Source organism: Cetorhinus maximus, chromosome 2 (assembly GCF_964194155.1).
Source record: "Cetorhinus maximus chromosome 2, sCetMax3.hap1.1, whole genome shotgun sequence".
NCBI classification, from domain to species: Eukaryota; Metazoa; Chordata; class Chondrichthyes; order Lamniformes; family Cetorhinidae; genus Cetorhinus; species Cetorhinus maximus.
In genome coordinates, this window is record NC_135880.1 from 228,175,789 (window position 1) to 228,201,536 (window position 25,748).

General features: G+C 43.8%; 2 protein-coding genes across 3 annotated transcripts in view; one reads left to right on the forward strand and one right to left on the reverse strand.

Annotated features, from left to right (window-relative positions):
* The window catches only part of LOC144671657 (rho guanine nucleotide exchange factor 12-like), a 113,517-nt gene extending 98,533 nt beyond the window's left edge, over positions 1-14,984 (forward strand). For both annotated transcript variants that reach the window (XM_078533665.1, XM_078533674.1), the window contains exons 35-41: positions 1,520-1,600; positions 2,759-2,856; positions 3,789-4,037; positions 5,358-5,813; positions 6,163-6,413; positions 12,286-12,349; positions 13,130-14,984. In XM_078533665.1, the coding sequence (XP_078389791.1) occupies positions 1,520-1,600; positions 2,759-2,856; positions 3,789-4,037; positions 5,358-5,813; positions 6,163-6,413; positions 12,286-12,349; positions 13,130-13,140 (1,210 nt within the window). In that variant the 3' untranslated portion in view covers positions 13,141-14,984. The remainder of the gene's footprint in view (positions 1-1,519; positions 1,601-2,758; positions 2,857-3,788; positions 4,038-5,357; positions 5,814-6,162; positions 6,414-12,285; positions 12,350-13,129) is intronic.
* tecta (tectorin alpha) overlaps positions 13,307-25,748 on the reverse strand; it is a 98,848-nt gene continuing 86,406 nt past the window's right edge. Inside the window, exons 19-23 of the mRNA XM_078559920.1 lie at positions 25,168-25,416; positions 24,414-24,576; positions 19,324-19,414; positions 16,828-16,947; positions 13,307-16,514 (exon numbers count right to left, since the gene is read on the reverse strand). Of these exons, the coding sequence (XP_078416046.1) occupies positions 16,414-16,514; positions 16,828-16,947; positions 19,324-19,414; positions 24,414-24,576; positions 25,168-25,416 (724 nt within the window). The 3' untranslated portion in view covers positions 13,307-16,413. The remainder of the gene's footprint in view (positions 16,515-16,827; positions 16,948-19,323; positions 19,415-24,413; positions 24,577-25,167; positions 25,417-25,748) is intronic.

The following is a 25,748-nucleotide window of genomic DNA, read 5'->3' on the forward strand; positions in this document are numbered from 1 at the left end:
AATCAGTTTGGGTGGAGTTAAACAAGGGGCAGAAAGCTCTGGTGGGGTTTGTTTATAGGCTCCCTAACAGTATTTCTAATATTGAACAAAATGTAACTCAGAAAATTGCAGATGCATGTAATAAAAAATATAGTAATCAAGGGGGACTTTAACCTGCATCTAGACTGGGCAAACTAAATTTGCTATGTGGAGGATGTGCTCATGGAATGTATACAAGATAGTTTTCTGAATCAATATGTTGGGGGAACAACTAAGGAAGAGACTATTTTGGATCCTGTATTATGAAATAAGAAAGGGCTAAATAATAACCTTGTATAGGGGCCTCTAGGGAAGAGTGATTAAATTAATAACCTTGGTAGGAAAAACAGAAATACAGAGTATTTCTTAAATGGTGAGAGGCTGGGAAGTGTTGAACTTCAAAGGGATTTAGGTGTCTTTGTTACTGAGTCACCGAAAGCTAACATGCAGGTACAGCAAGCAATTAAGAAGGCAAATAGTATGTTGGCCTTTATTACAAGGGGATTTAAGTATAGGAATAAAGAGGTCTTACTGCAATTATATAGAGCCTTGGTGAGAGAGTATTGTGTACAGTTTTGGCCTCCTTACCTAAGGAAAGATATACTTGTCATAGAGGGGGTGCAATGAAGGTTCACCAGACTGATTCCTGAGGTGGAGGGATTGTCCTATGAGGAAAGGTTAAATAGACTGGGCCTTTATTCTCTGGAGTTTAGAAGAATGAGAGGTGATGTCATTCAAATATACAAAATTCTTACAGGGCTCGACAGGGCAGATGCAGGAAGGATGTTTCCCCTGGCTGGGGAGGTCTAGAACCAGGAGACACAGTCTCAGAATAAGGGGCAGGCCATTTAGGACTGAGATGAGGAGGAATTTCTTCACTGAGGGTGGTGAATCTTTAGAATTCTCTGCCCCAGAGGGCTGTAGAGGCTCAGTTATTGAGTATGTTCACAACTGAGATTGTTAGATTTCTACGTATTAAAAAGAACAAAGATACGGGGATAATGCAGGAAAACAGTGTTTAAGTAGAAGATCAGCCATGATCTCATTGAATGGCAGAGTGGGCTCGAAGGGCTAAATGGCCTACTCCTCCTATTTCTTAAGTTCTTATGTTGTGTAGGGGCCTCTAGGGAAGAGTGATCATAATATGAAATAATTTAATATTGACTTTGAAAGTGGGAAGTTAATCCCTCAGCTAAAAACATTTTTTAACGTTCACAACGCACTTTTAGATGAGTGCATAAGGTTAGAGATTTCCAAACTATTACAATTGTCAGGGCAGAATCTCCAACAGCTTTTAAAATAGAAGGGGATACATACTTGAAAAGTTAAAACTAAAAAGGCCATGTAACTAAGCAGATAGCTATATCGGAGAGCCAGCACAGACATGATGGCATGGAAAGCCTGTTTCCATTTGGTTAAAAGTCAGTAACATTAGGTTGGCTGTTTCAGGTGGGATTTTAAAATGCTGTTTGGTGACTGATCTTTCCTGCTGGATTTACAGGTGGCAATATTTAATCACACAGACTTCAGGATCGATTAAAGCACCAAGCCACCATGTGATCCCCGAGCCAGCAGTTACTGAGTAAGTACTTCAGCTGTGTTGAGTTAGATTACTGAATTCTAACTTTCAAAGAGCAAATGGAATCAGTTTAAAGCATAGTAAATGCAATGGCATAATAGGCATAGCCCATTAATATTGCACAGCTGAAGAGCAGATCCGGCTATTGTCTTAACAGCTGCTGGGTACAGGGAGTCTGTGGGGAGCAGGAGAATCCCAATGTCACAACTCCCTTTATGAAGATGGAGCTTTATTAATATCATGGTAACAAAGGCTAGTGGCATTTTCGCTTTCTGGAAGGAGACTTCACAGTGTAACCAGGCTGGGTGATTCTGTGACTCTGCAATGGTGCAAAAGCAATTTTTTTCTTTATTCTTCATGGGATGTGGCTTCATTGGTAAGGCCAGTGTTTGTTGCTCATCCCTAATTGCCCTTGAACTGAGTGTCTTGCTCAGCTGTTTCAGAGGACAGTTAAGAGTTAACCACATTGTTGTGGGCCTGGGGTCACATTTAGGCCAGACCAGGTAAGGACAGCAGATTTCCTTCCCTAAAGGACATTAATGAACCAGATGGGTTTTTACAACAATCAGTGATAGTTTCATGGTCACTATTACTGAGACTAGCTTTCAATTCCAGATTTATTAAGTGAATTTAAATTCCACCAGCTGCTATGGTGGGATTTGAACCCATGACCCAGAGCATTAGCCTGGGCCTCTGGATTACTAGTTAGTGACATGACCACTACACCACCATCTTCCCCAATCTCTGCAATTAAATGAATGCAGCCACTCAGAGCAGAATGGAACCGTGTCTGATCCGAGGAATCACAGTCCCTTCCCTAACTCTGGAGCCTCTTCCAGACCCACAACCCTCACCTCCCAGAAGCATTTCCCTCCAATTCTGCCCTCTTGTGCTTCCGTCCGCCTCTGCACCCACTATTGGTGACCATGCCTTCAATCACCTAGGCTCCAATGTCAGAAACGCTTAAAATGCATATCTTTGAGTAAGCTTTTGGCACACCTCCTAGTACCTTTTTCTGATAATGTCTGTATGAAGTGCCCAGGATGTTCCTTTGTTAGTCTGGGATTCCTGAAAGGATGGTCTTTAACAAATAAGATCCTGCCAGTACCAGGTTGGTGGGATTGTTCTCTAATAAATTTAATGCTCAGGCATTTACCACAGGAGTGAGCAAGAGGACGAGGAGAATCTGAGCACAATGCAACAAAGTGGATCAGGCAAAGTTCCAGGAAGAATGTTGGGCAGCAACGAATCACCACAAGGTACTAAAATCCATCAGAGATCAAATTGTTTATGAAATATGCCTGAATCAGAACATGGGTGCGTTCACATGTGACTCAACGCGGGTGTTTTAAGTGTTTGTGCTAAACATATACTTTCACTGTGCAGGGGTAATTAGGCTGAACTAATTGTGTTTGTTGATACATATAAATACATTGAGCTGTGAGAAAATGGAATGTCTGAAATGTGACCTGACTTAGAGCATCTGTTCCGATGGTTTGCCTTTGGATCCTATACAATATTATTGAAGGAAGAAGGATATGTTTCGGTTCTGAGCAGCTTTTGGCTGTGGATCCTTCAACCTGGAAATGGCCCTGATTCTTGGTGCATTTATCTTCTGTCTGCCTCGAATCCTCCATGGAGTTCATGTATATCAAAGGATGAGGGAACATTTGATACTCGGGTGCTAAGAGGGATTGGGATACACCCGACTGAATCTTGAATAGATTACCAAGCAAATGATATTGTTTTAAAGCTCAGGCCATTTACTGCTGTCTTAATATGTGAGCTTCTGTCCTGGATGTTTAATTTCTGTAGCTAAATCTGATTAACCCAGGACTTGATCAGACTTCTAGACTGATTTAGGGAAAAAGCGTAGGCCATTTATGGTCTGGTGTTGTTTGAGGGCATAAAAATTGCAGGGTGTGTGCAGGCAGCATCTTCTCATCATAGTGGGGACAGATCTCCTGACAGGAAATGTGAGAGAGATTTTGTGCACAATGGCTTACCCAAATACGCTCCATTAATATCACATTGTGATTGGTTGTGGCAGGACCTGACCATCATTGTGTTACATGATATTGCACATGGGTATTTATTGAAGGCCAAACTGGGGAATACAAGCCCAGGATAAAGCAGAAAAAATAATACCATCTGTTTTGAGGGGTGTGAATAACTGGCAAATGCATTGCAGGTAAAGAGATGCCGTCTGTGACTGATGACACTCTGAATCTCTCAACGTCCAACAAGCAGAAACCTCCTGCAGTCACCTCGATGCAGGAGACAGATGAACAGGCCAGTCACATGCAGGAATACAGCAGCCTGCACAGACCAGCTGCAGGGCAGACCCCTTACAGAAACACTGAGCCGCAATGTTCAAGCCAGGGTCGGTCTTCAGCCTCATCGCTCTCCTGCTCCCAAGCAGAGATTGCACTAACAAACCGTAAGTAAACACTACACATAGTCGCATGTGTGAAGAGCAAGGTGCCACTTGGGATCAGATCTGAGCCTTTTCCAGTGCTGGGCACCACAAGCAGTGATGTGCAGCCTCTTTATCAGTGAGAGCTTTCAGAAAGTTTCGTTCTCTGCTAACACTCATCCACATAATAAATGGTGGGATTCTGAGAAGCATGAAGGAACAGAGGGACCTTGGAGTGCTTGTCTACAGATCCCTGAAGATAACAGGACAGGTAGAAGAGGTGGTTAAGAGGGCATAGAAGTCTTTATTAGCTGAAGTGTAGAATATAAGAGCAGGGAGGTTATGCTAGAACTGTTTAAAAGACTAGTTAGACTGTGGCTAAAGCACTCTCTACAGATCTGGTCATGGCATTATATAGAGGGTGTGTTCACACCAGAGAGGAGCCTAATGAGGATGTGCAGGATTCTAACTATGAGGAAAGATTGCATAGGCTGGGTTTGTTTTCATTGGAGCAGAGTTGTATAAAATTATGAGGGGCCTAAATAGAGTGGATAGGAAGGATCTATTTCCGTTAGCAGAGAGGTCAATAATCGGTAAATTTAGATTGAAAGTAGTTGGTAAAAGGATTAAAGTGACTTGGTGAAGTAAGTTTTCACCCTGAGGGTAGTGGGGGGTCTGGAATTTGCTGCAAACCCTCATGGCATTTATAAAGCACTTGGATATGTAACCTACAGCCCAAGAGATGGAAAGTGGCATTAGGCTGCATAACTTCCTTCTGGCCAACATTGACACAATGGGCTCAATGACTCCTTTCTGTGGTACTCTTCCATGATAAATTCCTCATCTTACAGGGATGGGGTGGAGAGGGATTGGGTCAGTTGCTCAAATGCAACTGGTGTAAGATGAAGCAATTTTTATCCAGGTGTCTGTCAGGTGTAGATCCCACTCCCTGAACGCCAGGCTCAGATTTTGGCTTCAACCTTAAAACCCCCATTCAGGCATTGAATACTTGACTGTATAGCTGTCGAATATTGCACGGGGAAATCATTTTTGCATCTGAAAATGTCTCTTGACTAATGTGAGATTCCTTGTGTTTGACAGCATTTAACGTGGTAAGCGAGGAACTCACAGCCACAGGGAGTGATTGAGGGGAATAGTATAGATGAATCTAACGGAAAGTTAGATTAGCATTTGAGGGAATAGAGGGTTATGTTGATAGAGCGGGGAAGGATGGGGGGAGGCTCAAATGGAGCATAAATGTTTGCATGGTCTTATTGAGATGAATGGTCTGTTTCCTTGCTGTACATTCTGAATAATTCTATTTAATTCTCTATCCCTCCAAAGTTCACTCCTTGAAGCAATTACTGTCCTTTCACATGCTGAATTTAGAAGATGACGGCAGTGACGGAGGCTCGATTCAGCACGTTCCAGAGGACGACAGTTTCCTGGCATCGCTAAAGCAAGGGGCAGAGGGGCCTCCGGACTGTGCAGCATGTTGTCAAGGTGAGACACCTGACAAAGCTCTGCAGCATCAGCTAGAATTATCCAATGGGACTCTGGAAGATTCGGAAGCTCAAACAAGTGTTAGTGAAAGGACTAAACTTACCTGTCACTTTACGCTGGAGGCAGGTCATGTTGAGCATAGCACATCTGAAGAGCATGGCCCAGACTCTACAACGGAAGATGGGGGAGAAAGGTTCTATGATGCTCCAGAAGATCATGCAGATGAACACCGGTCACAGGAGAACAGCCCAACTCCCAACAGAGATGAGAGGTCAAAGTCACAAACCTGTGTGTCAGGTTAGTATCGTGTGGCCACCTTCTGTGACTATTCTCGGGGAACTGTTCTGACCCTGACAGGTCTGTTCCTTCATGTTGTTCATGGGGGGGAAAAGGGACCCTAGTTCTGAATTTCAAAACGTTTTCCATTGAGGCGCCCATGGCATTAATTATTTTGTCAGCAGTGTTTCTACATCACCAGTCCATTGGCTGGAAGGTCTTGGTGATTCCAGTGAGAGTTGCATTACTTACCATCAAGTATTGATTAACATGCTTCTAAATACAAGCTCCTAGGTTATTCTGCACTTTAACAGAGATTCTCAGAAGTATTGCTGCCTTTTATTAAAGTCGTCCTTATTCACCTTAACAGGAAATTACCTAACCGTGGACAGATTTCTGCAGATAGAGGGGAGCTCGGCTGATGAAACTGACATGTCTATGCTTCAGTCTGAATGTCCTGAGCATTGTACCACCCAAAGCACAGAAACAAGGGAGAACTGCAGCACAATTGGGCCGTGTAATCCAGAGAGGGAATTCGGACAGCTGCTTCCTTCATTGGACGTACAAAATCAAATCCTCCAATTGATACACAGCATCGAATCTGCTCTGAAACATTTAAAGGTACAGCACTGAATGGAAATCTACCCAATCAGCATAGAGTCTACCCAGTCACACCTGACCTTCAGTGGGTCACCAATTAAGGCTATTTCTAGCTCCTTTGATGGAGCTGGTGGATTTTCTCACTGTCTGTGTGACTTGGAGAATGAGCTGGTGTTTCTGTGGTTAATGATAATGTGCACAGATGCTCTTCTGTGTGCTTATAAACGATCATTCGAAGTAGGGTGATTATAGAATCCGGGTAGGTCCCTGATCAGGGCTTGGTTGAAAACTGGAGGGGTGAGAGCCCTGGTTTTTATGATTGACTTTTTATTCTCTTTTCTCTAGATTGATATGTTTCTCATTCTGGGAAAATCAGAATTGAGGGCCATAAATATAACACAGTCACTCATAATTCAGAAGAAACTTCTTTACTCAGAGAGTGATAGGAATGTGGAACTTGCTACCACAGGGAGCGTTGAGGTGAATAGTGTAGATGCACTTATGGAGAAGCTGGATAAACACATGAGGGAAAAAGTAATAGACAGATTTGTTGAAGGGATGAAATGAACTAGCAAGAGAGGAGGTTTGTGTGGAATATAAACGCGAATGGATCTGTTGGGCTATGTAACCAGACAGTGCAGTTATGTGCTTGGCTGTTAGCTGCTGGGAGTCTACTTGTTAACTGGCAGTTGAAGGTACTGAGTTAGCAGAGTTTCTGTAGCCTTTGGCTTCCCATCCTCGGGGTATGTACATAAGACTGAGGAGCTGGAGTAAGTCATTCAGCCCTTCGAGCCTACTCTGCCAGCCTCTAAGATCATGGCTGATCTGGTTGTGGTCTGAGCTCCACTTTCCTGTCTGCCTTGACTGCCTTGTCGATCAAAAATCTGTCTAACTCAGCCTTGAATAAATTCAATGACCCAACCTCCACTGCTTTCTGGGGAAGAGAATTCCGCAGACTAACAACCCTCTGAGAGAGAAAAAATTCTCCCCATCTCCGTCTGAAAAGGGAGACCTCTTATTCTTATGTGAGTGATATAAAGTTTGAGTAATGGCAAAACCCTGGGCATAGAAGCTCAGCCATTTTTATCTTTCTGTATTCCTTAAATCCCACCTCTTCCATTTGAGTTATTGGGTGACAGTACACAGGCTCTGCTATTTCCTGGAAACAGAATGGAAACTGGCCACTTGAAATTGGAAATTGTAGGTGAAGGGATTATTATTGATGCTCGATAAACTAAGCCTGAATAGTACCTGTGTGCAATCTCCCCACAAATGGAGTCACGCTGCATGAGAGAGACATTGAAGAGAAGAGAGAAATTGCAAAGAACTTTACACTCTGCACACTGTTCCAGATGGTCACCAGTCTGTGACCTATCCTATGATGCAGAATCTCAATGGGAGGGGAAAATAACAGGATGAAAAGGGATGCAGACTGTAAACCAACCGATTGAGGACAATCATTGTTTCCACGTATTTTAAAATAATGTCGGGAAGAGATATCAGAGGCATAACTATATATGTTTAATCATTTGTTAGAAAAAGGTGTAGTACCAGAAAACTGGTGATAGCTAATATAATTCTTACATTTATGAAGGGGGACAGGACATGCCCAGGGAATTATAGACCAAATCAGCTTAATATCGGTGGTAGGAAAAATAACGGAATCCTGACTAAAGGAGAGAATAGTAGAACATCTAGAAATGAGAAATATATTAATGAATAGTCAACATGGATTTCAAAATGGAAAATTTTGCTTGATCAACCTTAGTGAATATTTTCACAGAATGGAATCACAGTGCAGAAGACCATTCAGCCCAATGTGTCTGTGCTGGCCCTCCAAAGGAGCAATTCACCTAGTGCCATTCCCCCATCTTCTCCCCAAAGCCCTGTACATTCTTCCTTTTCAGATAACCCAGTTCCCTTTTGAGTGCCTCGATTGAACCTGCCTCCAACACACTGTCAGGCAGCGCATTCCAGGTCCTAACCACTCACTGCATGAAAAAGTTTTTCCTCATGTCACCATTGTTTCTTTTGCCAATTACTAGTTAAGCTGGTGGATCAACCTGACTCAATGAAGAGTGCAGGAGGGCATGCCAGGTGCCACACCAGGCATACCTGAAAATGAGGTGTCAACCTGGTGAAGCTGCAACAGAGGACTACTTGTGTGCCAAACAACGGAAGCAGCATGAAATGGACAGAGCTAAGCAATCCGTCAACCAACGGATCCGATCTAAGTTCAGCAGTCCTGTCACATCGAGTTGTGAATAGGGGTGAACAATTAAACAACCCACTGGAGGAGGAGGCTCCACAAATATCCCAATCTTCAATGATGGGGAGCCCAGCACATCACCGTAAAAGACAAACGTCTTCAGCCAGAAGTGCCGAGTGGATGATCCACCTCTGCCTCCTCCGGAGGTCCCTAGCATCACAGATGCCAATCTTCAGCCAATTTGATTCACTCCACCTGATATCCAAAAAAAACGGATAAAGACACTGGATACTGCAAAGGCTATGAACCCTGACAATATTCCAGCAATATTACTGAAGACTTGTGCCCCAGGACTTGCCGTGCCCTTAGCCAAGCTGTTCCAGCACAGCTACAACGGCATCTACCCAGCTATGTGGAAAATTGCCCAGGTATGTCCTGTACACAAAGAGCAGGATAAATCCAACCCGGCCAATTACCATCCCATCAGTTTACTCTTGATCATCAACAAAGTGGTGGAACAGGCTGTCGGCAGTGTGATCAAGTTGCATTTACTCAGAAATAACCTCCTAATTGATGCTCAGTTTGGGTTCCGCCAGGGCCACTCAGCTCCTGACCTCATTACAGCCTTTGTCCAAACATTGAGAAAAGAGCTGAACTCAAGAGGTGAGGTAACTGCCCTTGACATCAATGCAGCATTTGACCGAGTGTGGCATCAAGGAGCCCTGGGAAAACTGGAGTCAATGGGAATTGAGGAAAACTCTCCACTAGCTGGAGTCATACCTAGCACGAAGGAAGATCATTGTGGTTGTTGAAGGTCTATCATTTGAGTCAAAGGGCATTGCTGCAGGAGTTACTCAGAGTTGTGTCCTAGGCTCAACCATCTTTAGCTGCTTTACCAATGACCTTCCTTCCATCATAAAGTCAGAAGTGGGGATGTTCGCTGATGATTGCACAATGTTCAGCAGCATTCTTGACTCCTCCGATACTGCAACAGTCTATGTCTAAATGCAGCAAGACCTGGACAACATTCAGGCTTGAGCTGATAAGTAGCAAGTTACATTCACACCATATAAGTGCCAGGCAATGGCCATCTCCAACAAGAGAGCATCCAACCATATACCCTTGACATTCAATGGCATTACCATTGCTGAATCCCCCACTATCAACATCCTGGGGGTTACCATTGGCCAGAAATTGAACTGGACTAGCCATATAAATATTGTGGCTACAAGAGCAGGTCAGAGGTTAGGAATCCTGCAGTGAGTAACTCACCTCTTGACTCCCCAAAGCCTGTCCACCATCTATAAGGCACAAGTCAGGAGTGTAATGGATGAGAGCAGCTCCAAAAACACTAGAGAAGCTCAACACTGTCCAGGACAAAGCGGCTTGTTTGATTGGTACCCCATCCACCACCTTCAACATTCATTCCCTCCTTCACCAAAGCACCGTAGCAGCAGTGTGTACCATCTACAAGATGCACTGCAGAAATTACCATGGCCCCTTCAACAGCACCTTCAAGACATGTGACCTCTACCATCCAGAAGAACAAGGGCAGCAGATACATGGGAACACCATCACCTGCAAGTTCCCCTCCAAGCCACTCACCATCCTGACTTGGAAATATATCCCATTCCTTCACTGTGCTGGGTCAAAATCCTGGAACTCCCTCCCTAACAGCACTGTGAGTGTACCTACACATATGGACTGCAGCAGTTCAAGAAGGTGGCTCACCGCCACTTACTCAAGGGCAATTAGGGTGGGCTAAATGCTGGCCTTGCCAGTGACACCCACACACCATGAAAGGACTTTTAAAAAAATTACCTTAAATCTCTGCCCTCTTGTTTTCGATCCTTCTCCTAAGGGGAACAGTTTCTCTCTATCTACTCTGGTAGGTGCCAGATCTCCTCTCAACCTTTTCTTATCCAAGGAAAACAGTCCCTACTCCTCCAATCTATCTACGTAACTGAAGTTCCTCACCCTTTCTTGAGAAGATGAGAGAGCAGACAATGGTAATGCAGTAGATGCATTTTCATCAGGATTTTCAAAAAGGTGTCCCATAATAATGAATAAGGCCAGAGACTGTGGAATTGGGGGGTAAGTGGCAGAATGGATTGCTAGCTGGTTCCAAGACAGAAAGCAGAGAATGGGAGTGAAGGGTAGTTTTTTTATATTTGTTGATAGTGGGGGATTCAGTGATGGTAATGCCATTGAATGTCAAGGGGTGATGGTTAGATTCTCTCTTGTTGGAGATGGTCATTGCCTAGCACTTGTGTGACATGAATGTTACTTGCCACTTGTCAGCCCAAGCCTGGGTATTGTCCAGGTCTTGCTGCATTTCGACATGGACTGCTTCAGTATCTGAGGAGTCGCAAATGGTGCTGAACATTGTGCAATCATCAGCGAACATCCCCACTTCTGACCATATGATGGAAGGAAGGTCATTGATGAAGCAGCTAAAGATGGTTGGGTCTAGGACACTACCCTGAGAAATTCCTGCAGTGATGTCCTCGAACTGAGACGATTGACCTCCAACAACCACAACCATCTTCCTTTGTGCTAGGTATGACTCCAACCAGTGGAGAGTTTTCACCTTGATTCCCATTGCCTCCAGTTTTGCTAGGGCTCCTTGATGCCACACTCGGTCAAATGCTATCTTGATGTCAAGGGCAGTCACTCTCACCTCACCTCAGAGTGGCAGAAGGTAGGAAATGGAGTTCCACAAAGATCAGTGTTGGGACCACTGCTGTTCACAATTTATATTAAAGATTTGGACTTTGGAATCAAAAATACAATTTCTAAATTTGCAGATGACACGAATTTGGGGAGGGCGATAGTCCAAACCAAGGAGGGCGGCAAATAATTTACAGGAGGTCATTAATAAACTTGCAGATTGGGCAAATAATTAGCAAATGAAGTTCAGCCCAGATAGATGTGAAGTAGTACATTTGATAGGAAGAATAGGGAATTCTCTTATTAATTGGAAGGTACGAGTCTAGGTATGGTCTCGGAGTATGAATACACCAGTTAATAAAAGTTATGCCACAGATTAGCACGGCTATAAAAACAAGCACTAGATTTTATTTCTAAAGGAATAGGAATGAAAAGTAGGGAATTTATGCTAAACTAGTATTGAACCTTGGTTACACTACACTTGCTGCACTGTGTTAAATTCTGGATATAGAGAAACTGGAGAGGGTGCAGAGAAGATTTACAAGAATGATACCAGAAATGTGTGCGTTTACATATCAAGAACGGATTGACAGGCTGGGTCCCTTTATCTTGAAATAAGAGGCTGAGGGGTGACCTAATGGAGGAATTTAAAATTATGAAAAGTTTCATGGAGTGGATAGAGAGAGAATGTTTTCTCCTGTGGGGAAGAGCATAACTAGAGGCTGTCGATATAAGATCGTCCAATCGGGAATTCAGAAGAAGCTTCTTTACCCAAAGAATGGTGAGAATATGGAACTTGCTACTATAGGATGTGGTTAAAGTGAATAGTATAGATGCATTTAAGAGGAAACTAGGCAATAGGGGGAAGAGAAGAGAGGATTATAATGGTAAATTTAGATGAAGAAAGATGGGAGGAGGCTGGAGTGAAGTATAAATGCTGGCATGGAGTTGTTTGGCCTAAGGGCTGGGTCTATGCCATATACCCTATGTAACCCTTTCTCTGTGTGATTCCAGGAGGTGGAGTTGGAATATTATAGTCAGCAGATCCCGGACTCAGCAACATCGCATGAGCGAACGGGTGAGTATCCAATTTGCGCTGCATTCTAATAAACCAACCACATTAATTTGAATTGAAATAGGCTGTACAGAAAGAGTTTGAGGGTCTCCATGTTATATGGAGAGCAGAAATTGCTTTTTGTTACTTTAGTCTGAAATATCTGGTCAGTCACCATGTTTTTTTCTCTACCCATGGGAAAGATAAGGAGTATATAATGCGAAGTCGCACTATTTCAAGTGTAAACCCCATTAGTTTGCACGCACACACACCTCTCGTGCACACTGTTTCAGTTCATACACTTACACCTTCATGGTTCTGACCTAATGTAGTGAGCTGCAATAACCAGTTTCAGGAGAAAGCCTGAATTATAACAAACAAATTTCACTTAATAAATGCTTAGTGTGTTGATAAAGCTCATATCGTAAATTTGTTACCTATGGTGAACAATTTGAAAACCAGAGTCTGTGATTTTCATGAAAAGGATAACAGAATTGTGGAATAAATTGGGAGAATGCTGTTGAAGTGGGAAGAATGGAAGGTTTTCCGGGATATGGTGAGAAGATGGAGTCAAGGGGTAGGTGGGTTGAACTCCGGCTGTGACTTGATGCTCCATCGTTGACTATATTCAAAGCTCTGATAGACAGATTTTTGGTTTCTCAGGAATCAAGAGATATGGGGAGCAGGCAGGAAAGTGGAGTTGCTATAGAAGATCAGCCATAACCATATTAAATGGTGGAACAGGCTCGAGGGGCTGAATGTTCTACCCTTCCTATTTGTAATGTTCTTATGTTCTCTCCACAGGAGATAGTTAATGCAGTCTGTTTGGATACACAATCAAGCCAGACTCGGTTTTGGAACATGAATGCTTGGATCTGATCCCTCAAAGTTCCAGTTAACTCTGTACTTTGGAGACATTTGTGGAACCAAATGTTGATTCTGTAAATGCCACTGAGTTCTGCATCATTTTTGGGACGGTCCTGCTGGTTACCGGTGAGTCCTGGTTACCGATGAGTCCTGCCGGTTACCAGTACGCCGGTGCATTCCGGAACGGTTGATATAATCACCTTCCCTTGTGTACACGCACATCTCTCTTGATTATAAAACTGATCTCACTCACCACATCTCCAAAAACCAAATGTACAGAAATTTGGCAGAAAATCAGCTTAGAGTTTGAAGAAATTGAGATGTATTTATTTGTATCCACTTGCAATGATAAATGCAATCTTTTTGTCATAATTTTTATTTTCATAGTCTGTATTGAGCTGATTTGCAGACAAAGATTGAGATATGGTCAATGTATGGAATTCGTGCATTGGGTTCCAACACTGGGGCCAGTGGAATAGATGGAATAGGGGTGTAAGAGGGAGTTACTACACAGTTAGGGTGTGAGAGAGAGAGAGAGATATGACACAGCTGGTGTGTGAGAGGGAGTGTGTTATTGCACAATTTCATAACTACAGCATAGCTCCCGGAAGCCCAAACAGGTTTCAGACCCGTGGTGTATTTGCTGCTGTTAACCTGATCAGCTGTAGAATCAGGGCTCTGGACCAAAGCTGTGTTTTTTTTACAAAATCTTCACTTAGAGAAAAGCAGCAGATAAAAGGACACATTATTGTTTTAGTCTGTCTGACGAATGGTGAACTTTCCAACCTGTCTTTGCCCTGAGAATGCAGTTCATTTGCAGTATTATTTTGAACTTTAAGTACTTGCAAACACATTTACCTGTCACATCATCTGTTATTTTCTCAAATGCTTGTTTCTCACTGACAGGGAAGTGTTGGTATAATAAACTGGGTTTCCTAAAGATAGAGCTGGTTTCTGAAACAAGATGTTGGAATTGTTGAATTCATGGGCACAGGAGCTGACCAGCTCTTTCTATCAGAATTTGTTCATGGAATCAGTTGATTTTCATTTAGAGCCTCTCCCTCCCCAAGAACAGTTATAACACAGTAGGATCATCCTCCCAACCATTCCTCTATCACATATTAGAGAAGCTATAATCAAACCTGCTGTTCCCAGAGACATGCATTTTCTAATTATAATTTCTGTCCCAGTAATTGATTTCAGATGTGACTCTGAGGAGTAACTTCAATGCTGTGATGACCATCAGCCCATAACTAAGCTGGAAATTACCGTCATGTAGTTCCTGATTTATTTTATAAAGTGAGCACAGAAGTCGTTAACAAGAGCCAGGCACCCTAATGCTGGATTTCAGTTCAGACTCTGAATGAAACAGTCACTTCCAGCTCTCAAACCATCATTTACATGTGTGAGACCTTGGGTTTATATATAATGCTGATTTGGTTTGACCGCACATTCTAACTCTGCAGATTGCCTCTGACGTGTGTACAGACCTGGTGTACCCCCTATTGCTGCCCTGTACATCGCCCTTCACAATACACTAACCTTGCTGCCTCCCCTAACCTATAGTTTTATTTGTCTCAAGTTTAGAACTTTGACATATTTCATTTGGTTTTATCCAACTTTGTAAAATAGCATCTCGTGTAAGATTTAGCAAAGACATTATGTTACTTGAAAAAAAATATAATTCTGTTTCTGGGATCTGGGTTTTAAAAAAAAATGTTTCATTATAATTATAATGTTTCAATATAATTAAAAAGCTTGTGGCAGAAAGATTTGCTTCTGTTACTTTTGACCTTGCCTGTGGTTTGTGATTTTTCAGTCTAACCATCTGCTCCTCAAAGCTGTGGCTGAGCTGCTCAGTGACGTCTCCCCGGGGGCCGACTCTGTCTGGGTCACGGCTCCCCGGGCGCCGACTCTGTCTGGGTCACGGCTCCCCGGGCGCCGACTCTGTCTGGGTCACGGCTCCCCGGGCGCCGACTCTGTCTGGGTCACGGCTCCCCGGGCGCCGACTCTGTCTGGGTCACGGCTCCCCGGGCGCCGACTCTGTCTGGGTCACGGCTCCCCGGGCGCCGACTCTGTCTGGGTCACGGCTCCCCGGGCGCCGACTCTGTCTGGGTCACGGCTCCCCGGGCGCCGACTCTGTCTGGGTCACGGCTCCCCGGGCGCCGACTCTGTCTGGGTCACGGCTCCCCGGGCGCCGACTCTGTCTGGGTCACGGCTCCCCGGGCGCCGACTCTGTCTGGGTCACGGCTCCCCGGGCGCCGACTCTGTCTGGGTCACGGCTCCCCGGGCGCCGACTCTATTACAGCATCTCTTCAATCACTATGGCTGCGATCAGCTTTGTCCTCTATCCGGGTAACAGATTGGAATGTGTGCAGTAGGTGAGTGTGGTTTGAATCCATGTCATTTTAACAAATCCTTCGTGAACTGGATTAATATTTTTGTGATGCAATTCCTGACATTTCTTTAATTCTACAAGTATATGGACTTTGCAACTGATTGGTTTGCATTTAGATCAGCATGTAGGGACGTGTCAGACTGCAATACCGACACCCACAAATCTTCTATAATACCCTGTGTTCTTGTTCACTTCTACACCAAAGCTTTTTCAAAAATAGTTTTTAAAAATCTCAAAAGTTTAACAGAGAATGTTTGTCCAAACAATCTCATTCTATCCTATGCCCATATGCCATCTTCATGCATTCTACTGTACTCAATCAGTCAGCAGCTCCCCAAAATTAATCGAACCCAACTCCAGAATGCTCATCCCCACCATTAGCACCTGGATTTCTCCCATCCACTGACACAGCTCTCCCTACCCAATCTGCCCTGTCTGCCAACATGTGACCTGTCTGGAATTTGCTTTCTAATGTGAAGGTTAATGAAGCTGAGATGGTTTGAATTAGAATGAGCCTAAATTCTAATGACAAATTCTTTATTTTCAAGTTCCTACACTCAGCAAAAGGCTGAAATCCTAAAACTCAGAACAGTCCAGCCTGTACCTCACAGTAAAAGAGCGAGTTCTCACTCAGAAAAATCCGTGACACATTCCTGACATAGCTGTACTTCACTACAGAAATAATACTTAATTCTTAAATAAAACAAAATAAAGTTAACCCCACATAAATTCCCCAACAGTCCAAAAATACATTGCTCCTTAAATTCTGGTGAATGCCACCACATTCCTGTTCCCATTGGCGATTCTTCCATCTTCACTCCTGCTACAGTTTTGGGTTTTGTGCGTTTATCAATAACCAACCAAAGATCTGAGTGGCCACCAGAAGCATGGGTAGAATGGCTGGCTCACTGCAAGCACTCAAAGCTGAAGAGAGACAGAGACAGGAAATGGTTAACTTCAGGCAGTGTAAAGAGTTAACTCATAGATGAGGAACACATCAGAGGTTAATCTATGAATCAGCCATAGTGAAACTTGCCTTGTACGATCTCCTGGGGATGGGTCACTAGGATCAAACAGCCTATCAGTTAGGCTGCTGTCATAGACCTGCAGCCGCTATTCTCGTCGCAGAAGCAGCCATCCGATCTGCTGGCGCCAGTCTAGCACATCACCCGCCGGAGCCAGTGACAGTGTTAAGACCAAATCTAAGACTAGAATTTTTAATTTCCCTATAGCCTACCTCGGCAGTGTTTTCCATCCCAGTGCAAGAATCCAGTGATGCAGCTGCAGACTGCGTGTTCCACCTGACTTGTGCAAATCTGTTCACAGCCGCCATTGTCCTCTTCACACCAATCAGCTGCTGCACAACAAAGAGGAAACGTCACAACCAGTGCCATCAAACCTCCGGAGGCTTCCTTCACATCCAACCACCCACTGCCTTCATCAACACTTGTACAGCTTAACTCGCCCCCAGGGACAATACTGCAATAGTGCAGAAAGACCCATGATTTTCAATGGCTCATAATACAGACCATAAATATGGAATTGTACTTACACTATGATTGTTCTCGTTTCCCACAGTGCATCTGCTGCTGAAACCCTCATCCCGGGCCTTTTTACCTTTTTATTCATTCACGGGATGTGGGCTTCACTGGCTGGGCCAGCATTTATGGCCCATCCCTAATTGCCCTTGAGAAGGTGGTGGTGAGCTGCCTTCTTGAACTGCTGCAGTCCATGTGGTGTAGGTACACCCACAGTGCTGTTAGGGAGGGAGTTCCATGATTTTGACCCAGCGACTGTGAAGGAACGGCGATATATTTCCAAGATACTGAGTGACTTGGTGGTGTTCCCATCTATCTGCTGCCCTTGTCCTTCCAGATGGTATTGCTCGTGGGATTGGAAGGTGCTGTCGAAGGAGCCTTGGTGAGTTACTGCAGTGCATCTTGTAGATGGTACACACTGCTGCTACTGTGTGTCGGTGGTGGAGAAAGTGAATGTTTGTGGATGGGGTGCCAATCAAGCAGACTGCTTTGTCCTGGATGGTGCCGCACTTCTTGAGTGTTGTGGGAGCTGTACTCATCCAGGCAAGTGGGGAGTATTCCATCACACTCCTGACTTGTGCCTTGTAGATGGTGGACAGGCTTTGAGGAGTCAGGAGGTGAGTTACTTGTTACAGGATTCCTGGCCTTTGACCTGCTTTTGTAGCCACAGTATTTATATGGCTAGTCCAGTTCATTTTCTGGTCAATGGTAACCCCCAGGATGTTGATAGTGGGGGATTCAGTGATGGTAATGCCATTGAATGTCAAGAGGCAATGGTTACATTCTCTCTTGCTGGAGATGGTCATTGCCTGGCACTTGTGTGGCATGAATGTTACTTGCCACTTGTCAGCCCAAGCCTGGATATTGTCCTGGTCTTGCTGCATTTGGACATGGACTCTAGACTCAACTATTTGAACACTCTCCTGGCTCCCATCTTTCACCCTCTATAAACCCTTGTGCTTGCTGACCTACACTGGCTTCTGCTTAAATAATTTTTAATTTTTCATCTTTATTTTCCATTTCCTCCATTGGGATACCTGTGCTGCTCTAACTCTGCTGTCCTGAGTATCCCTGATTTTAATCACTCCACTATTGGCAGCCGTGCTTCGAGCTGTCTGGACCCTAAGCTCTAGAATTCCCGCTCTGTCCTTCTCATTTAAGATGCTCCTTAAAACCCAGCTCTTTGGCCAAACGTTTGGACACTTGTTCTGATATGAATCTGTTAAATTTTATTTGATCACAGTCCTGTGAAGTGCCTTGGGCTGTTTTACTCTGGTTAAAGATTATATGGATTCAAGTTGTTGTACCCTAATTGGGTGGGGGTGGTGGGTGGAAGGTGCTCTTTCCTCGCACAGGATCAAACCTTCATTGAAAGATGACCTGTCTCCACTGGCCAGCCAGCACATGGAGTATTCCTTGTGGAGACCATCATGAGGCATCCTCGGGGACACAAAGCCCAACTTTATACTAGCCCCTGTCTAAACATTAGATCAACTACATGAGAGGTGCATCAACAGCTCTGAAACTAATTAGCAGTACTCAATACATGTCTGTCTTTGCCTATGTCTTAGGAACATAGGACTTAGGATCAGGACTAGGCCATTTGGCCCTTCGAGCCTGCTCCACCATCTGAGAAGATCAAGGCTGATGTGATCGCAATCTCAACTTCACTTTCCTGTCTGCCTCCCATAACCCTCGATTCCCTTGCCTATCAAAAATCTGTCTAACTTAGCCTTGAATAAATTAAATGACCCAGCCTCCACTGCTTTCTGGGGAAGAGAATTCCACAGACTAATGACCCTCAGAGAAAAACACTTCTCCTCATTTCCATCTTAAACTGTGTCCCCTAGTTCTAGACTCTCCCAAAAGAGGAAACATCCACCTTGTCAAGTCCCCTCAGGATCTCATATGTTTCAATCAGATCACCTCTCATTCTCCTAAACTCCAATGGGTAAAAGCCCAACATATTCAACCTTTCTTCAGAGGATAACCCCTTTGTCCCAGGAATGAGTTGCGTGAACTTTCTCTACCCTAACCCTAACACTTTCCTTCTCTGCTTCAGTTGTTTATTATCTCTTTTCTTACCTTTAACCAAGGAGGTGTCACATTGTTGTGATGACAGGAGTTTGTTCCAGGAATTGTAAAAATTGTAAATGGCTCAGTGTACAACATGAGGCACCAACAGTTAAACTAACCTCTTCTCCTGATGGGTCCAACAGAGAGAATCTGCTCTTTTGAGGGTGACCAGTTGTCATCGGAGAATCTCCTGCTATTAGGAGGACAAGTCTATAGGGACCAACACAGAAGGATTTGGTTAATGTGCCTCTCAGCAGCAACTCCATCAGAAACCGAAGAGGTGTTTAGGTACCTATGACTTATCTTATAGGGTTTCTTGAATTCCCTTACTCCATGCCCTTTCTATCTGCTTGGAAATATGTCCCCTCAGGATTTGGCTTTGGGGATTTCCACATCAGTTCCATTATACAAGCTCCTATCAAAGTTGCAAGTGTGTGCACACTCTTCACTGGCCTGGATTTTCACCGAATCGGGATGACTCGGAAGCCCTTTAAAAATGGCAGGCAGGTCCCGATTCTAGGATTCCCGTGCCCATTCCGGGGCTGTCTCATGTTTGGGATTGCCTTTAAAGGGTACAGACTGGCTGCTGTCAAAAGCCTGCATCCGGCACTCCGAACCTGGTTGGCTCCATTGCAGCAATAAACATATCCTACTCCTCCGCAATTTTCATGGAGTCAGGCCAGGTTTTTAAAAACTCGTGGTCCACATCCTCTTGGAGGAATCGTGAACCATGGTCTGTATGAGGGGGACTTTTTAAAAACTATTTATAAAGTAAATGCAAAAGGTCCTCCTCATGCCCATTGACCCACCTTACATTGTACAGAACCAATTGATCCAATAGTGACAGAAGGATGTGTTTTTTTACTTCCTAGTATGTTGAAAAAAAAGCCATTTCACAACAAACCATAAGAACATAAGAAATAGGAGCAGGAGTAAACCATTCGGCCTCTAGAGCCTGCTTCGCCATTCAATGAGATCATGGCTGATCATCTTGTGTTTCAATTTCCACGTTCCCATCTAACCCTGATAACCCTTAATTCCCTTACCTAACAAGAATCTATCTACCTCTGTCTTAAAAATATTCAATGACCTCGCTTCCACCGCCTTCTGAGGCAGAGAGTTCCAAAGTCGCACAACCCTCTGAGAGAAACTTCTCCTCATCTCTGTCCTAAAAGGGTGACCCCTAATTTTAAAACCATGCCCCCTAGTTCTAAACTCACCCGCAAGAGGAAACATCCTTTCTACATCCACCTTGTCAAGGCCATTCAGGATCTTATATACTTCGATCAAATCACCCCTCACTCTTCTAAACTCCAGTGGAAACAAGCCCAGTCTGTCCAACCTTTCCTCATAAGACAACCCACTCATTCCAGGTATCAATCGAGTAAACCTCCTCTGAACTGCCTCCAACGCATTTACATCCTTCCTTAAATAAGGAGACCAAAACTGCACACAGTATTCGAGGTGCAGTCTCACCAATACCCTGTATAACTGAAGCATAACATCCTTACTTTTATGTTCAATCCCTCTCATAATAAAAGGATAGCATTCCATTAGCCTCAATTACTTGCTGTACATGCATTCTAACTTTTTGTTACTCATGCACCAGAACACCTCCCTCCGTACCTCAGAATTATGCAGTTGTTCTCCATTTAGGGAATACTCTGCTTTTTTGTTCTTCCTGCCTAAGTGAACAACTTCACATTTTTCCACATTAAACTCCATTTGACAGATCTTTGTCCACTCACTCAGCCTATCTATATCTATCTGCAACCTCCATGTCCTCTTCACAACATATTTTCCTACCTATCTTTGTGTCATTTGCAAATTTAGCTACCATGCCTTTGCTCCACTCATCTAAGTCATTGATATAAATTGTAAAAAGTTGAGGCCCCAGCAGAGACCCCTGTGGGACTCCACTCATCACATCCTGCCAATCTGAAAAAGACCCATTTATGCATACACTCTGCTTCCTGCCAGCCAGCCAATCTTCTGTCTATGCTAATATGTTAACCCCACACCATGCGCTTTTATTTTCTGTAATAACCTTTGATGTGGCACCTCATCAAATGCCTTCTGGAAATCCAAGTACAGCACGTCTAGAGGCTCCCCTTTATCTACAGCGCATGTTACTCCTTGAAAAAGCTCCAATAAATTGGTTAAACATGATTTTCCTCTCACAAAACCATGCTGACTCTTTCCGATTGCCTTGAGCTCTTCTAAGTGCCCAGCTATAACCTCCTTAATGTTCGATTCTAACAACTTCCCTACAACAGACATCAAGCTAACTGGCCTATAGTTTCCTGTTTCCTGCCTCCATTGAATAGAGGGATTACATTTGCTACTTTCCAGAATCGAGTGAATTTTGGAAAGTCAACACCAGCACATTGACTACCTCATAAGCTGCCTCAAGACCCTAGGATGTAATCCATTGGGACCCGGAGACTTGCCAGCCCGCAGCTCCATCAATTTTCTCAGTACTGTGTCCCTAGCGATTTCAATTTCACCAAGTTCCTTTCTCCCGTTCACCTCCTGATTTGCAGCTATTACTGGAATGTTTTTTGTATCCTCTATAGTGAACACAAGCAAAATATTTGTTCATTTCATCTGCCATTTTCTTATTATCTACTATTAACTCCCCACTGTCACTTTCTGGAGGACCAACACTCACTTTATTTTTTTAAAATACCTGTAGAAACTCTTGCTACCCATTTTTACATTTCTAGCTAGCTTCCTCTCAAAGTCTAATTTCTTTCTCCTCGTTAACCTTTTAGTCATTCTCTGTTGTTCTTTATATTCAGACCAATCATCTGATCTGCCACTCTTCTTTGCGGAGTTGTATGCTTTTACCTTAAGTTTGATGCTTTCCTTAACTTCTTTAGTTAACCATGACGGTGGGTCCTCCGCTTAGAATTTTTCTTTTTAATAGGAATGTACTTATTCTGAATACTCTGAAATATCCCCTTAAATGTCTGCCACTGCTCCCCTATTGATCTATCCCTAGCCTAGTTTCCCAGTTCACTTCAGCTAGCTCAGCTTTCATCCCCACATAGTTGTTCTTATTTAAGTTTAAGATACTAGTCTTAGACCCACTCTTCTCCCTTTCAAACTGGATATAAAATTTAATCATATTGTGGTCGCTGCTACCTAGGGGTGCCTTTACCCTGAGGTAATTAATTAATCCTGTCACGTTACACAATACCAAGTCTAATATAAAAGCAAAATACTGCTGATGCTGGAAATCTGAAACAATAACAGAAAATGCTGGAAAAACTCAGCAGGTCAAACAGCACCTGTGGAGAGAAAAACAGCGTTGACGTTTTGAGTCCAAATGACTCTTCTTCAGACCAATTCTAATATAACCTTCTCTAACATGCTGCTGTAAAAAACTATCTCAAAAGCATTCTAAGAACTCCTCATCCAGACTACTACTGCCAATCTGATTTTTCCAGTTTGTGTGTAGATTAAAATCACCCATGACTATCGCCATCCCTTTATCACAAGCACACAATATTTTCTCTTGAATACTTTGCCCTACACTGTGGCCACTGTTAGGGAACCTGTAGACCACTCCACTAATGACTTATTTCTCCTAATATTCCTCATCTCCACCCAAACCGATTCTACATCCTGATCTCCTAAGCCAAAGTTATCTCTAACTATTGCACCAATGCTCTCTTTGATTAACAGTGCTACCCTTCCATTTTTACCTAGCTTCCTATTTTCTTGAATGTCATGTACCTCTCAATATTAAGGACCCAATCTTGGTCGTTCTGCAGCCACATCTCTGTAATTGCTATGAGATCATATTTATCTACTTCCAATATGGGCCATCAATTCATTTAGCACATTCAGATAGAGAGCCTTCAGTTTTGTCTTTTTGTTACCTTTGTAACATCCAGTCATGACTGTTGATGTATTCTTAGGTTTTTTTCTCTCTGTCCCTTCCTGCCATTCTCTGACCCTCATTTCTCATATTAATATTTTTCTCTCCTGTCTTGACTCTACACCTTGAATTGCTACCTCTACCAAAACTTGATCCCTCACCCCTCTTGTTTAGTTTAAAGCCCTCTCTACTTCCCTAGTTATGCAATTTGCAAGGACACTTGTCCCAGCACAGCTCAGGTGTAAACTGTCCCAACGGTACAGCCCCCACTTTCCTCAGTACTGATGCTAGTGCCCCACAAACCGGAACCCACTTCTCCGACACCCGTCTTTGAGCCACGCGTTCATCTCTCTAATCTTATTTGCCCTATGTCAATTTTCATGTGGCTCAGGTAATAATCCAGAGATTGTTACCTTTGAGGTTCCACTTCTTAATTTGGTACCTAGCTCCTCATACTGACTTTGCAGCCAATCAAAGCGTCAATCATTCAGACCCTTTAAAGTATCAGTAACAAAAAACACAAACCCTTGAAACCCCTTAATGTTGTGTAAACAAACATTGTGACACTGACAGCAGAGAGCCTGAGCTGTTAATCAAGGCATTTTCCTCTGGGGCACTGGTGTTTCAACAAGGTTTATGGGTGTCTGGGCTCTCAGCCAAGCATACATAATGTGTCTTGGCTGGGAGCCCAAACAACCATTAGAGTACTAAAACACCTGTGGCCCAGGGAAAACAGTAGAGAGTTATGAATTAATTTTTAAAGCTTTTTTAACAGTATTGTCACCATAGAATTCACCCATGATACACTGTATCGAAGCAATGGGCCTGGAAGTGCTATAGCTTGGCCTGAGGGGCCATAGAGGATGGGTGGGGGCTTGGGAATGTTTGGGGTGAAGGCTGGAGGCGCTTTGTGTTTTCATTTTAACTGGGACCAAGTTCCTTTTAAACAGCCCACCTCTGTACCCTGTGGCTGCCTCCGCACTCCTGGGTCTGCCCTGAGTCTAGCCTGACTCACAAGGCAGGCAGGCCAAGCTAGGCATTTTCCTGACTCCCACTACCTGCCTTGAAGGTGAAAATCCAGGTCACTGCCTTAGTGTTTTAGCTGCTTGATGGTTTTCTGACAGGACCTCAATTTGACTCATCACAGTGCAGAACTCACTACTTAATGCGCTGTAATGTTGCCCAAAATGGGTCCTGCTCCAGGAGTGGGGGCAACGTAGACAGAGGGGGTTCAGAAACCAGCACCACACAGTCCACACAACAGAGCGAAGAGGTTTGGAACCATGTTTAGGGCCCGGGGGTCCAGAGCCTGCCATTACTCACAACTCTGCAGTTATTTATGTCGGAGTCACACAGCGTCACATCACAATGCAGATGAACCTCATCGTAATCGCCAATAAACTTGAAAACAACAATGTGGAAGCGGCAAGTTAGAGACACTCCATTCTCCTTCATCTCGATGGTGCTGTCCTTTGAATTTGGGCACCTGATCAGAGAGAGAGAGAGAGAGAGAACATCACTGTCAGAGTGGGGAACCTGTAAATCACCCCATCCCCAGGTAACTTTTCCCCATTCCCCCCCTGCCTTCTGGAGGGGGGCATGTCCCTGGGGGAGGGGGAGTTATAAACAAATACCTTTGCTTGGGGACACCCTTAGATATTAAGACTTCGAGGCGGTGAATGTCTCAAAATGATTTGATGATGATAAACACAATAAAGCAGCAGAGGCAGTTTTAGGGGAATGAAAACTGAAGGCAAGATTGAGGAGAGAGCATTTCAGGGAGCTTCTGAAGGTGGGACAGAGAGGGTGGACGGCCAATGTCCTGGGGCCGGGGGAGAGCTGTCTCTGGAATGGTATCTGACAGAGGAGAAGAGGAAGCCAGTTTGTCCAGAATCAGTTTGAGCTGCAGTGAAGGAATCCAGTGAACAAGATGTGAAGTTGGAAAAGGCTCTGTCCAACCCACCATCTAAATTGGAAGAATCTGTTCACACATTGCACTGTCCCCATTCAAGGTGAGAGATCTGGAACCAATATAACTCATCTATGTTATTACATTTTAGATAGAATTCATACAAACCCATGTTCTATTATCATATAACGTAGTCGGTCCTTTGGATTTCGGGATGGAGTAGCCCAGCAGCGGTTGATGATCAGAATGAGCTGTGTAGAATCGGCTCCCTCCACAAACACTCCAATGTACAGGACATCCCGGGTGGTGAGTGTCACCTCACCCTCTCGATATGGAAACTTGTATGATGAGTTTTTATAGAGAGCCATTTTAGTGATGAAATTACCTTCTTTGGTGGGAAGAGTGAGGTTGACAACACTGAAATAAACAGTGTCAATGTTAAAGAATGAATAAATAAAAACTCTGATTAATTCTACATGTCCTGGCTACTTTTTACTAAGGCATCCAACTGCTATCCTGCCTGACTTCCCATCTTTACAGCTGCATGAAGTATCCAGAATAATGTCTTTTAAATGCTGGAAATACTCAGCAGGTTCCGATGAAGGGTCATCGCCCTGTTTCTCTCCACAGATGCTGCCTCACCTGCTGGCTAATTCCAGCTCAGGTTTTCAGTGTTTGTATTATTTTGCTTTTGTTTGAGGCTCTTGGATATTATATTTAGCCTCCCGGGAGGAAGGTGAAAAAGGGAG